A 15,210-nucleotide genomic window follows, 5' to 3' on the forward strand; every position below is an offset into this window, starting at 1 on the left:
TAAGTGATGTTTTTTTTTAAATAATTGAACCAATTTCAATATAAGCGAGTTTTTTTTTTTAAATAATTGAACCAATTTCAATATAAGTGATGTTTTTTTTTTAAATAATTGATCCAATTTCAATATAAACGAGTTATTTTTTAAAATAATTGATCCAATTTCAATATAAGCGAGTTTTTTTTTTAAATAATTGAACCAATTTCAATATAAGTGATGTTTTTTTTTTTAAATAATTGATCCAATTTCAATATAAACGAGTTATTTTTTAAAATAATTGATCCAATTTCAATATAAGCGAGTTTTTTTTTTTTAATTTATATTTTATATTTTACTGGCTTTTATTCTGTAATGCATCGATTTATTTTGTATATATTAATTTAATTTTTTTTCCAAATGGTAGTCCTTTATTAGAATATTTTTTAACCATTACATTAGCTGTTGGCGTCTTAGAGTTATTATAAGCATTTCATAACTATTGGGGATGAGGGAGGTTGGTAATCATTATAGCCTCCTTCAGTCGCGAAGCAACTATGGATCATCACATATAGAGGAGATGAAATCCTGGGCAGTAGCTTTGGTTGGAAAGATGCGTGACCATTCGTTCTAAAAGGCCTGAACACTGACCTGCAACGTCACAACCTGTAGGCAATTTTGACCAAGAAAGACCTGTGACGTGGCAACGAGCTATTGGTCTAAACTGCCCACAGGATGTAATGTTGCAGGTCAGTTTTAAGCCTTCTATAACTGTTGGTCTAGAAAGATGTCGCCCATACAGAAAGTCTCCCCTCTACACGTAGCTGATCTGTCCAAAGAAACGGGAAGTGCCGATACAGTTTGGGATCAGCGGCGTAGCAGGTTCTGACAGGATGAAGCAACTTCTGCTGCAAAATCTCTAAGCGTCAATAGCTACTGTTTTTTCCTCATGCTTAACTCCTTTCCCATGTTTGGTTATAATTGCAAGGCAGCAAAGCTTTGAATTCAGATGTGTTTTTTTCTCTTCTCCTGGCAATCTGTAAAACTACCGTTAAAATGATCCTTAACATTTCTACCTTCACTTAACACAGGTAAGACATTCGCCAACTGCAAAGTCATCAAGACCCAGGACAGGATCAAAGACAAAGAGGTAGCCAAAGAGCTCTGGAATATCAGCGCTCACCTGTGCGGATTCGAACCCGACACCCCGTATGAAGAGCAGGAGTCGACAGAGGCTAAAGAAACCACCACTCCAGATTCACCAACCGCGGACATTGCGGCAGCGGCAGCCGTTTCAGAGCCAAAGAAAGATAAATAAACTATTTTGTTCAAGTCGGGATCACCAATGAAACATTCTGCGAGCAAGAGTGAAAACCAAGAGACGAATTTGTTCATGTTTTACTTAGAACAGGAAATAGTTTTCCTAGCCAGAAGTAAAAGCTTGAGTTGCCACTTTGACGTTTGTGAATATCAGAGATTTTGAAATAAAACTAAGAAAGTTTGTAGTTTAAAAGAATAATTTATAACAGAACTGGATATAGGTGCAATACGAAAAAAGTAAAGAACTTTTAAAGAAATGTGTAACAAAAACATACTTGAAAGCTTAACAACCATTATGAAAGATAATTGACCTGGCATTTTAAAAGCATTTTACATTAGTATATTTGTAGATATAGGCTACTTTAGTATTTTTCGAAAGCCTCTAGCTCTACATTAAGAATTTTACAAGATTAAGCGCACACCATAAAGGCCTGTGAATTGTATAAAACATATTCTCAATACATATCATAGTGTAGTTTCTTTCGAGCGTTAAGTATCCCCAAGAAATATGCTTATTTTTAGGCCTTTAATCATGTGACAATGTTACTTGAGGTCTGACAAACCAAAGTTTAAGAATTATTTTTTGGGGGATTATGCTACAAATGTTGGCCTATTTTTCTTTTTCGCAATTTTCAATTTTATGCTTTTAGTTTAGCAATGTAAATCGAATGTTTAAGTTTGGCAAAGTAAAGCTAGCCAAAGATTGTTTAATGGGATGTTGCCTTTGCCTAAGAATGATTGATTGCATGTGTTAGTGGATTATTACTTAGAACTAAATAGCTCATTTCAATTGACTTTGTGCCATAAAGTGTAGACCTCAACCCCTCCAAACCTTCAAATGCATACATGTTTTGTTTAGGGAATATGTATTGCGATTTGATACTTTTTATATCAATTAATACATTCATTAATGACATTATCTAATGTGAGTGTGTGTGAGTGTTGTATCTTTTTAAATACAGTATTTCATGAGAGAATGACACGTGCGAATAATGAAACTTATGTTTAAAACACTTCTACAAAGGAAACTTATTTTATTATTCAGATATAGGTTAACATCGAAAACAAACAAACAAAAAAAAAAGCCATATGCATTTACTTTTAATTTTCCATGGTTAATAATGTCTGCTTGTGATGTATAACCAATGCAAATAGAACAACGAAAGACAACTCCATATCAAAGAAACTATTGTTTCAGGTGTTAAAAGGAGCTGCCTCTGTATTATATATAAATTTATATATATATATATATACATATTGAATGGATGAACCTTCGAATCGTATGAAGCTAATGTGCCTTAAAATTATTAACATCTTTACATATTTTTTTTTTACAATTATTTGAACTATTGTCTTTCCAAATTGCTTTTGCTGAAATTATGTGCTTGTTTTATCAATGAAATGGTTGCCTTCAATCAATCTATGCAATATGTTTATATAATCGATTCCATACATTCGGAATCATGGGAAGATTTAAGGAATACGTCTGTTGAATTAATTCTACGGTAGTCCGTAACAGCAAACTTATGTCTGGAGTTTGTAAAGGGGGAAAAAAGTATGAAATTTTACGTATGGTAAAATCGTATCGCTAATTGTAAAATAATAAAATAAATAATTATCATCGGCTATTAATTGTGTTGCTAACCAGTACTTTCCTTTCCACCCCATTCAATTAAAAAAAAGGTTAAGTTACAAGCAAGTGGTGTCGCTAGGGAGTGTGATGGGTCACAGGGGATGACACCAAAATGGATTTTTTTAATAAGTTGAATTGGTAGAAGCTAGATACTGGATCAAAGTTCAAAATTTTAATATCTGTGATTGTTTTTATTGTGAAAATTTATTTAGAGAAGAGGTGGATGTATGTTGAGGTTAGACAACACTAGCGAATCGCACCGGGCGACACCAACCTTAGCGACGCATCTGCTACAAGCTCCACTCTGTTCTAACTCCCCCCACCCTCACAAACACTGGCAGATATACCAATCCTCTTAAAAAAAAAAAAGAGAACATCTTCTCCCAAGTGCACTGTTTGTTTAATTTTTTAAAAAATGTGTATACATTTGTATCATTAAATTGTCATGGACGTCTGCTAGTAGCCATATTTATAATTTGTATTTATTCTCTACTTTGTGTGTGTGTGTGCTACTATATTAGTTGTAGCTTACATTAGTTGGTTTTATATCTTATTTATTTCATTTTTTTATTGCTAGTAAGACTTGAGTGTATGAAAAAAAAAGTTTATAATTTTAAACATAAAAATAAAGAACTTTATTTTTAAAATGAAACAATTGAACTTGTATTTATTTTGTTCTGGTCTGTTCTACAATATTTAGGTTGATAAGACTCTTGTCTAACCAGAACACATTGAGCAGCTCGAGTTTTGTTTTCTAAAACGTAAGCTTAGAATAAACAAGGAAGCGCTGGGAATCTTTTTTTTTTCAAGAACAAATATGTTGTAATTGCATTCCGCGGTGGCTGAGTGGTAAAGCGATTGGCTTTCGATCCAGAAGAGTGGGATTTTTAATTTCGGGATCTTTGGGGGCCTCTGAGTCCACCCAGCTCTAACGGGTACCTGACATTAGTTGGGAAAAAGTAAAGGAAGTTGGTCGTTGTGCTGGCCACATAACGCCCTCGCTAACCGTGTGCCACAGAAACATCTGCCCCATTGATCACAAGGTCTGAAAGTGGAACTTTACCATTTCACTGCAGTTCTAGACCCATATGTAAAACATTACAATCAATTGGGACGAGCTAACACTATAGGGAAATCAGCTGGCAGCAGACGACCTCTGAAAGAGGAAGTTGAAGGGTTCTCAAGCAATTGAGACAAGAGTACTTAAATAGACAGCCGAGACACAACAACTTTGTCTGCATCAGATGTGGCAATATAAGCAGTTCGCAACTGAGTTTACGTGGTCACGTGAAATTAAAGCATTCTTAATCTTCTGAACCGAAGACAATGCCTAATAGAGCTAAATCAATGTTTACAATGTTAATTTTTCGTTCAGAGTGTTTTCACCTTCCAAGTAGGGCCTTATACAGTTTTCGCGAGAGGAGTCTGCAGAGAGATCGACTCAAAACGTTGCCTTGATTTAGAGAATTTTTCACACTTCAGTTACATTCAAGACATTACCCTCCATGGGCTGGCTAGTTCACATGTTTCTATTCAAATTCAATTTATTGTCACAATGATCCCAAGTTCGAATCCTGCTCATACATAACATACAGCTTTAAAAAATGTTTGGCCCAGACCGAAGGGGTGTGGAGCTGACGGTCAACTTTCAACGCCCTTAATGTCCCCAATCCGTTCCCAGTCGCAATCAGAAACCACTACACTTACTCTTCAGTAAACAGAGTTAGAGTGTAATACTTTCCCAATTAACAAACAGCACAACAAGCACAGGAGTACTGACTTAAGAATATAAGAATAATCAACAGGGAGCTATCTATTGTTTTAATAAACGATAATAATAAACCATACATCGGTAAATATATGTTTAAAACAACACACAGATATCAACAAATGAATGACAAATACAAATATATATGTATAAACATGATAATGAAATCAAACATCAGCATATAACATCTTAACAAACATTGTTAAAAATGCACATCCTATCAATACTGTTTCTACTTGAGTGTATATATAGTGTATATGACATAGATCATGGTCAACTATCATAATAATAATAATGGAAATGTCTTCGATTTTGAAGATTAAGGATGACTGCAGTGTTCCGCATGACTATGCAAACCCAGGTGCGACCTGCACATCTGATGCAAACAAAGCCGTTGTCCGCCGGGGATCTAAGTTTCCTTGACGTCTTCTAGCATAGTGGGATCAAAACAAACAAAAATGAAGATGACTTTAAAATGTGGAGTCTTACTTGACTGTGTATTAGGCCTAAGGGAACCGATGCGCTTCATGTGGAGCTATGTCTTCTATTCAAGGCAAAAGACGGGAATGGAGAAATTCAGTCGACAGATTGTGTGTGGTGCCCCAACGGTTCAACAGACTAAGAGACAGGTGTCTTAATCATCAGGGATGATGCTGGGACTCAATGATGACATCTTGATAAACATTGCAAGAATTTAACCATGAAAAATGGAGAGGCCATTCTACGCGACAAGGACGCATTGAAATCTCTTTGTATTAGGAAAGAACAGAGGCAAACTCTTGTCAAAATCTAAACATCTTCAAGCGCTATTTTCCCTCCCTCACTATTCTTGCACTAACCACTATATTCTGTGATCATTCTCAAAGACTGGTAGACAAAATACTTACAACAGTTATACAGATATTGATTGGTGGATGAGAATTATACAGTGAGGAGGAAATGACGAGAGAAAATGATGGTCACACGGACTTAGAAATAAAACCGGAAGTAACTTTCAGTTAGACTTCTGCACATTTAATGGAAATTAAATAGAATGTTCATCTGTAGGGGATAACTCTAAATAGCTAGCTTGTTGGTGTATCCTGTGAACCAATGCACAGAATATAGAAAGTGTTGATAGGCAATGTATTGTAAGAATAAAGAAGTATACAGAGACTTTGTGTAGTTTTTAGCAAAGCAGAAACAAATTGTCAGCATAAAGTAATACCAATATGAAATATTTAGTGGCAACACTGATTTGTTTTTTCAAAACGTCCTTGACATTGCTTTATTTCAAATCGTTTGCAAATAATTTCATTTTTTATTTTTCTTTAAAAGTTCCCCTGTCAGACATTGCGATCTACGGGCAGATGATGAAAATACAGTAAAGGTCATCTGTGGCCCACGGTTAATGAGGGTGTCATGTGGCCAGCACAACGACCAACCACCTTTTATTTCCCCAGCTCTATAGTCAGGTACCCCAATAAAGCTGAGTGGACTGAGAGGTCGCCCTACAAATCCAGAAATAAAAAATCCCAGTCTTCGAACCTGGGACAACTGGGTTTGGAAACCAAGCACACTGTGCCTCCAATATTTGTCTTTAGGTTACATTACATTGAGCACACATTTCTCCACATCATTTCCTCTTCTTGTTCTCTATGTTACTATATTGCTTACAGAAATTAAACTGGATCTTAAAAATCATAAAGTAAACAAAAAGATTACTGTGATTAGCATTGACCAAAAAAAATGTATAATATACAAAGTGACTTAGATATCAGCAGATGATAAAACAAACCAAATAGGGTACTTTACTCAATGCATTCACTTAGACGTGTAGATTTACCAAACAAGACCTGAGATAAAGTATCAGATTTCCATCTCAGCTTAAGAAAAATAGCTTTATATAAAACAAAGAATAAGAACAGGATTCCACAGTCACTCTGGATATTAGAACCACAGTTAGCTCCTTCAAAATCTGATATGTGTATTCTAAGTTTTTTAACTCAAAGAATTTAATGTACATAGGCTAATCATGTGATAGCTTAATAAACATATGATGCGGACTCGTAACATACTTCAAAATTAATGTTGCATGTACAATGAAAAGAGAGGTCCTCATAAAATGTTGAAAATATCTAACCAAGTTCATATGTTGAGCAGTTAACGATACTCCTAGTAATTGGTATACAATCCTAATTTGCAATCATCACTTGAACACGAGGCCTATAATTCACATGTGTACATATTACTTCATATTAATATTTTACTACATTACTAAAAAAATATATGGTAATTAATTATCTTGTGTTTTATACAACAGGTTTTTTATTTTTTTAAAATATTTTATAAAACAATTTCAACTGTTATGTTTTTAATGGCTGTCCCTCAGATCTAGACATTATAGTTTTAGATAATGTTCATTTGAAATAAGTTAGACATTGCTAATTACAAACAAGTAGAATAAATATTTATGAACTCTAGCTTCAGATAACTCGATATAAGAGATAAAATTAGATATACATCAAAGTTCTTCTTTGTAAGATGTACAAATAGAAATGTTTACAATTCTTGCTTAACAGTCATAATTGTTTTTTACAAAGCTTTTATCAACTCACTCTGTCTGTCTATCTGGCCAAAAGGTTGTACAGTTATTGCTCTGACACCGTATCTCGGATCAAGCTGAAATTTTGCACAATTATTTCTTTTACCGGACAACAAAAACATCAATTTAAAAAAAATTAACCAATTGGTAATAAATTATTTTGTTTGGTAAAGAAACAGTAAATGACTGTGGTGGTGGTATAAGCTGAATTAGCCCCCCTTTATATTATTTGTCAGAACTCTCTAAGTACTACATTTCTGAAACCATGATAACTTTGAAAATATTAAGAGTTCATATGAAACAAGAACAGGAAAGAACTGATGACAATGGTCTGAGTGAACACAAACATGAAATAGAAACAATAGATAACCTTTTTTTTTTAAATATTCATTCTTCCCCCCCCCCCCCTTTTCCAACTGGTCCAGACAAGTGATAGGAACATGACATTTTGAGAACGCTAAAAGCATGAAAGCTAAATGAACTCTTTATGTTGTCTGTTGTATTTATGTGTATTTTTTCTGTTGTGTTGTCTTTATATGAGAAAAGAGTCCTTGTAATCACAACAAATTTCCGTAAGGATCAATAAAGCAGTCTTAGTCTTAGTCTTAAAGAAAAACAATTGGTAAAAATATTTCTAATAGCACAGATTTTTTATTGTTAGTCTAGATCTATTAGATTTAATTACATGACTTATCCAAACTAATTGATACATTTAATAGAAGCTTTGTATTTTTTTAAAAGTATTTTTTGTATGTTGATGTTTTAAATTTAATTTTCCTTTTATTCCCAGCTACTAAGTCAATTCTAAAACTATTACTCCGCAGCTCAATGATTCTCAAATCAGCTAAAGCAGACCATATTTATCAGAACTCTCCAAGCACTACATTTCTGAAACCAAGACTACTTTGAAAATATATGAGTTCATATGAAACAATAATAGAACAAGAAATGATGACAATTGTATTCTTGTAAAGAAACCAAAAACATAGGAGGAGGAAAAAACAACTGTTCAACTTTCCAACATTGTTCTGTGTAAATGTAAACCAGTCAGATAAAATGTTGGAAGACAAACTATTATATCTGTTAGTATGTTATTGAAGTAAGCCAGCTTGTAGCTTGAAATCTGTGACAGAGTATACTAACTTGAAATATGTCTAGAACTTTAAATATAAACTTTAAATCTGTGACTGAGTTTTCTAACTTCAAATCTACCTTTGAGTATACTAGCTTGAAATCTGTCTGTGACATAGTTTACTAGTTTGAAATCTGTCTGTGACAGAGTATACTAGCTTAAAATCTGTCAGTGACAGAGTATACTAGCTTGAAATCTGTCTGTGACAGAGTATACTAGTTTTAATCTGTCTGTGACAGAGTATACTAGCCTGAAATCTGTCTGTGAAACAAAGAAAAACTCTGGATGTTGAAGTAATTGAGTCTGAAATTCTGCCCTAGAAATGCCATGTTAACTGGGAGACTTGGGTGTAACCCTTGTAACATTGAGTTTGAAATTCTGCCCTAGAAATGCCATGTTAACTGGGAGACTTGGGTGTAACCCTTGTAACATTGAGTTTGAAATTCTGCCCTAGAAATGCCATGTTAACTGGGAGACTTGGGTGTAACCCTTGTAACATTGAGTTTGAAATTCTGCCCTAGAAATGCCATGTTAACTGGGAGACTTACGTTGGGTGTAACCCTTGTAACATGTACATTTTTCTAAAAGCCAACCTCTAACTTCTTCTTGTTCACTTACTATGGTGCACCTGAATGTGATTTTTCAGCTGATAATTGATGCAAAACCCTTTACCACATTGTTCACATTTAAATGGCTTCTCTCCAGTGTGGCTCAGAAGGTGAACAGTCATTTTAGATTTTTTCACAAAGCCTTTATCACAGATATGGCACTTGTATGGCCTCTCGCCAGTATGCACCAAGACATGTTGCTTCATGGTAGAGTTGTCAGCAAATCCCCTGTCACAAATGGGACACTTGTAGGGCTTCTCTCCACTGTGAATGTTGTAGTGCTTCTTCAGAGAGGAGACTTCTGTGAATCCACGGTCACACACATGGCAGACATACGGCTTCTCTCCTGTGTGAATCAAGGCATGCTTCTGCATGGCAGAAAGCTCACAGAAGCCTTTATTGCATGTGGGGCAGCGTACCTGGTGCCCGCCAGTGTGAACAAGGCTATGCTTTTTCATTGTGTGCTCATAAAGAAAACCTTTGTTGCAAACTTCACACTTGAAAGGTTTGTCATCAGTCTGCAGAGGGACGTCAGCAGCCAAAAGTTTCTCTATAGTTGTCACTGGCTCAGAGACATTCCTCAGAGGTTTGACTGCAGTGGTCAAAAGTTTCTGCATTGCTGTCAAAGGTTTCCCTTCAACAGGTAATTCTTCTGGAGGAGGAGGAACATAATAAAGTTTCTTAGTGTTAACGACCACCATCTTTAATAAGTGTTGAGCCTGGTAGTGTCTCTTTAAGGAAGAGATCAGAGTTAGCTCCCTGCTACATACCTTACATTTGATAGGCTCGTCAACAGCTTGAGAATGATATATGGTTTGAGTCTTTGAATCAATAAACTTTGAAACATCTTCCTCGCATGCACTTGGTGTCAATGAATGTCTCAGGTTAGGAGTTGTGGTTTGAGTTGTCAGAGTTTTCAAGAGAGGAAAATCTTCATTACATTTATTAGATGCCGATGAACTTTCTCTACATTGAATAGTGGAATCAGTTTTTAGATCAGCCTCTTGAGAAGTTCTTTCTGAACACAAATTTAATGATGTTGAGACAGTTTCAGAATGAGCATCAGTTTGGGATTTTGAATTGTCAGACTGAGAAAGACTTTCATTACGCACATCCAAATTCTTTGGTGATGGATTTTCCAAAGAAGAAAAAAGAGTTTCACTTTTTGATTCTCCAGGAAGGGGATTTTCTTGATTACACACTTTCAATGGCAGTGCTTTCCCAGTTGTGTGAAGGTAACTGTGTGCAGTCAGTAACTCCCTTTCATAAAACTCAGCGTTACAAACATCACATTTGAACGGTTTATTTTTGTGGACAAGGCTATGTGCACTCAAGCTGCCACTTTTGGCAAAGGCCCGGCCACATACGTCACACTTGAAAGGCTTTTCCACTGTGTGCGTCAAGGTGTGCAGTTTCAAGAGATGAGGATGTGAAAAAAGTTTGTAGCAAATACTGCAACGCAGATAGGTTTTTTGGGAATGGACATGACTGTGTTTCTTCAAGAAAGCCTCTTGTGCGAATTCTCTTCCACATGTTAGACATTTGAACGGTGTTTTGCTAGCATCATGAATTCGGCTATGTATCGTCAGAGATGATATCTGAGAAAACTGTTTCTCGCATAAGTTGCATTTGTATGGTTTCTCTCCTGTGTGAATGCGGTAATGCTTTCTTAAGCAAGACTTCCTTAGAAAACTCTTGTTGCACACAGTGCAAACATTGGGCTTTTCAGCAATATGAATGAGAAGATGGGCTTTCACCAAGCCTCTGTGAGAGAACTGTTTGTTGCAAAGGGCGCATTTGTAAGGCTTATTGTCAGAATGGTAAAGAATGTGAGTCTTCAAGTAGTTCTTATGTGGAAAGGCTTTGAAACAGATAGGGCATTGGAAAGGTTTTTCACCAGAATGAACATTTCCATGTTTCTTGAAGCTGGTAGCATCAGTGAAGCCTTTTTCACAGATTTGACACTTGTATGGGAATTTCCCAGAATGCTGTACAATGTGATTTTTGAGATATCCCCTCTGAGTAAAACCTTTGTTGCAAATGTTGCAAACAAATGGCTTTTCCCCTGTATGAATGAGGTTGTGAGTCTTTAAATAGATCCTCTGAGAAAAGCCTTTATTGCAAATAGGACAGTTGTACACCTTGGAGTTGACAGACTTCTCTCGTAAATGCGCTCTGAGGTGGCCTAGTATGCTCTTATGGTTGCAAAAGCCTTGGTTACACATGTCACATTTGTACGGCTTGAACCCATAATGAACATACATGTGATTTCTAAGATTCCTGTCAGATGTGAATACTTTATTACATATCTGACAGATGGGGTATCTAATTGACCTGACATCTGTGTGGACACTTTCGTTACTGTATGTAAGGTACATCACAAGGACACCATCCTGGAGTGTCCCCTCCTTCTGAAGTTTCACTCCGACAGGCTGTTGAATACAGGAAGAAAAGGTAAATATATGGTTTAGGCATATCACCCACATTGGTAAAAAAAAATAATCCACACTAAATAATAATAACCTAAATCTAATCCAAAGTACAAATAAAGAGACAAAAAGAGAGACATTTTTAAAGTTGACAAAAAAAAAAGTGTCAAAGGGAGTTTGAGTAACACACAAACTAGTAGGTGGTCCATAAATGTCAGTCACACATAGACCCTATGTTAAACACAAACTCACAAAGAATCAAATATTGATAGAAAATCTATAGACGAACAATTTTTTGCTTATAAAAATTTAGGATAAATACATTTAAGGTTTGTTTAAAAAAAAAAAAAAAAGACTTGATCAATCAATTTTCTGACATATTTTGCAATATTTGTTAACAATAATAGGAGTTGCTTACTTGATCTTCAAAGTCAGTAATGCTTCGAACGAGATTATTTGTATAAGATTCATCATAATGTTCTGTATTGTGTGTTGCTTCATTGTTCCTGTTAGCTTCTTGTATACTAACATCATCCTCATCTTTCACTTCCTTTTTTATTACATCCATGAGTTCTGCAGTTGAAGCGCCTTCAGCCATAACCAGATGAATGCTGTCTTAATTCACTGTTGGACAAAAAAAAAAGAAAAACTTAATAACATTTTAACAGATTGTGGAATACTTTGGTCACCCTATAAAGTTCTGGCTTTGCTCCTGGACCCGTTCACTGTAAGCTCAATAAATTAACCAATTTAAAATACAATATCTACATGCAACATCTTCCTTTTTTTTTTTTTAAATCTTTTCACTCCAAGTCAAGCTCACAGGAATTTTCTTGACTTTCTTGTGTCAAAATGGCAGAAATTCTGTCTTATATTGTTATGGTGATGACATATTTGTGACAAAAAAAAGATGTCTTTTGCTTAATATTGAGAGAAACATACAACACTCAAGTCCATCACAGTTTTTTTAGCACATAACAAAGAGCTAGTCATAATGGCAAATCCGGACGTAAAAAAACAAAAAAAAAAACAAATTTCAAGAAGGCGCTATTCACTGACCATTAATCTACATTTATGGACACATCCAATCAACTGGACATAATGTCAATGTCATCAAAGTCAATTTGTCACTAAATCATATCATGATTAGTGCATACCATTTATTTAGTTTAAAAAAATATAGCACATTTACGGTTAATCACAAGTAGCAAATTCACATAGTACAACATTCTGTCATATATAATATTTATATACATCAATATTTTGCATTACAATATTTTGAAAATAACAATATAAAATATTTATTCTTCATTGAGTTATATTCCTTTGATTGTGTTTTCAACATTAAAATACTGTTTGGTTATTTCACTAGCTGAAATACGGAGTGTTCAAGTACTGTAGAAGGCTATTTAACATCAGTTTCAGTTTGAATAGCAACTTAAAGAGCTTTTAAGCAAATTGCATGTTTTTCTGCCTTATTAGAAGTATAATTTCTATTAGATCTTGTTTATCTGATACCTGTGATGGCTGATACTGATATAATAAAAACAAAATACTGTCTAGATCAAGACTAGTTCTAGAGCAGTGATGCCCAATCTAATTCGACCTGCAGGCCATTTTAATTTCTGACACTAGTATTGCAGTCCATGTGACTAAAAATGAAATATAGATTTCATAGATCTATCAGTCAGATAGTGAGATACTGAGATAGATCTAGACTCATACTCTTTGACTCATAGGTATATTAGTAGACTAGTCTAGTCTAGACCTCTAGAAGAGGAGATGAAAAAACGCATAGGGAAGGCTGCCTCGACATTCACTAGACTCAGACCAATAGTTTGGGAAAACCATAAGCTAACTACGGTGACCAAAATGGAAGTCTACAAGGCATGCATTATGAGTACACTGCTGTATGGCAGTGAATCATGGACGACCTACGCAAAGCAAGAGAGAAAACTGAACTCATTCCATTTGAGATGTCTCCGTAGGATCTTGAATGTCACATGGAAAGAAAAAGTGTGCAATACTGAGATCCTTGCGCGATCAGGTATTCCCAGCATCTTTACAGCCCTCAGACCCGTTTGCGCTGGCTTGGACAAATTTGCCGGATGGAGGACAAGTGCATCTCGAAAGTCATCCTCTATGGTCAACTCGCGACTGGCACAAGAAAAACTGGTCGCCCCCACCTCCGTTACATAGATGTAATAAAACGTGACCTCAAATCAGTGAACATCAATACTGACAATTGGGAAGACATAGCTCTAGACCGCAACAGGTGGAGAGAGACAGTGACCAAGAAAGCTATGGACAGTGAAAGTACATGGGTCTCAGCCCAGGAAGAAAAACGCACAATCCGAAAAATGGCCAGGTACTCTACCACCGAAGCAAAAGCCACCTTAACCTGTGCTATCTGTGGACGGGAGTGTCTCTCCAAAATAGGGCTCCACAGCCACACGAGGAAGTGTGCTCTGAGATGAACCAAAGTCGTTCTACGACTGAAGAAGGCCAATTATTATTAGTCTAGTACTCATACTCACACTAGAGTTCTAGAGTCTAGACGTAGAAATAGATTCTAAAAGATTTTAGATTCTAGTATCTCTAGACTAAGACTCTATTCTAGAAGTTCTAGTCAACTCCTGCTACTCCTAGTAGTAGATCTAGACCTAATCTAGATCTACTACTCGAGTCTAGTAAAATAGATGTCTAGATCATCTTCTACTACTTCTAGATCTAAATCTATCTAGATCTTACATAAAAGTAAAATTAAACTGATTAATCATTATCAATATTAAAAAAAAAATTGTGACCATGGAAATTTTACAATGAGAATGTTATATCTAGATCTAGATTAGATAGATCTAACTTTTTAACCCTTAAAGTATAGATACTAGAATCGTAACTAGATCTAGATACTAATCTAGATACTCTATAGTTACTAGTATTAAGTATAGTCTACTCAGTTACTAGATTTAGATCTAGATCTATTTCTAGATCTAGTAGACTACTAGACTAGTACTAGGCAGCAGGCTAGCGGCTAGCTAGTAGACTGACTTATAAGTTATTATATTAACGTCTATATATTTAAGTCTTAAGACACTTGACTTGACTTAAGTCTAGACTCCAGTCTAGAGATAGTCATAACTTGTCATAAATCATAGTCCTAGAAAATCTAAGAAAGATCTGAAGTGACTGATGAATGAAGTGATCCATTCTCATTCATCATTGAAATCAAAAAAATTAATCATTCACCATTGCCGGGCATTGGCACTACTTTAGTTTTACCCTTTTAGTCTATTTAGATAGATCTAGAATCTAGATAATACTAGATCTATGACTATGTCTATATAGAACTAGAATCTAGTAAACATACCGGTATGATTATATACTAATAATAAGATTCTATTCTAGTTGTGAGTGACAGTATTACTCTAGATGATTCTATAGTATTAGTCTTATTAGACTCTAGACTGTATATTGTACAGTACTGCAGACTACACATACAGTACAAGCAGTAAGAAGAGCGGAAGTGACAAAAGGATAACACATCACTGAGCTATATGTGCAATATGCAAGGACGCGGCGAATACTAGTCTAGATATTGTGTGACCCAAGAAACGCTACCGCAGCATGACAGGTGCAGACGGCGGAGCGAGAACTTAAATCGACCCCGGCTTTGTCTGCGCCAGATGTGACCAGATATGTAGGTCACAGCTGGGTCTGTGTAGGCATAGCTACATGAAATATTGCACTGTGTTAGACAGTG

The 15,210-nt window shown here is 35.4% G+C and overlaps 2 protein-coding genes across 5 annotated transcripts in view; one reads left to right on the forward strand and one right to left on the reverse strand.

Annotated features, from left to right (window-relative positions):
• LOC106056187 (retinol dehydrogenase 12-like) overlaps nucleotides 1-3,582 on the forward strand; it is a 54,409-nt gene extending 50,827 nt beyond the window's left edge. For all 4 annotated transcript variants that reach the window (XM_056007219.1, XM_056007220.1, XM_056007218.1 and 1 more), the window contains exon 8: nucleotides 1,065-3,582. In XM_056007219.1, coding sequence (XP_055863194.1) covers nucleotides 1,065-1,291 — 227 coding nt within the window. In that variant the 3' untranslated portion in view covers nucleotides 1,292-3,582. The remainder of the gene's footprint in view (nucleotides 1-1,064) is intronic.
• LOC106056186 (zinc finger protein 729-like) lies at nucleotides 1,882-15,126 on the reverse strand. Its single transcript, XM_013212804.2, has 3 exons — nucleotides 14,818-15,126; nucleotides 11,866-12,071; nucleotides 1,882-11,450 (listed from the first exon to the last, which is right to left on the reverse strand). The coding sequence occupies exons 2-3, from the start codon at nucleotides 12,043-12,045 to the stop codon at nucleotides 9,021-9,023; spliced, it is 2,610 nt and encodes an 869-aa protein (XP_013068258.2). The 5' UTR covers nucleotides 12,046-12,071; nucleotides 14,818-15,126; the 3' UTR covers nucleotides 1,882-9,020.
• Between the last annotated feature and the right edge of the window lie 84 nt (nucleotides 15,127-15,210).

This window comes from Biomphalaria glabrata, chromosome 12, assembly GCF_947242115.1.
Source record: "Biomphalaria glabrata chromosome 12, xgBioGlab47.1, whole genome shotgun sequence".
In the NCBI taxonomy this organism is placed as follows: domain Eukaryota; kingdom Metazoa; phylum Mollusca; class Gastropoda; family Planorbidae; genus Biomphalaria; species Biomphalaria glabrata.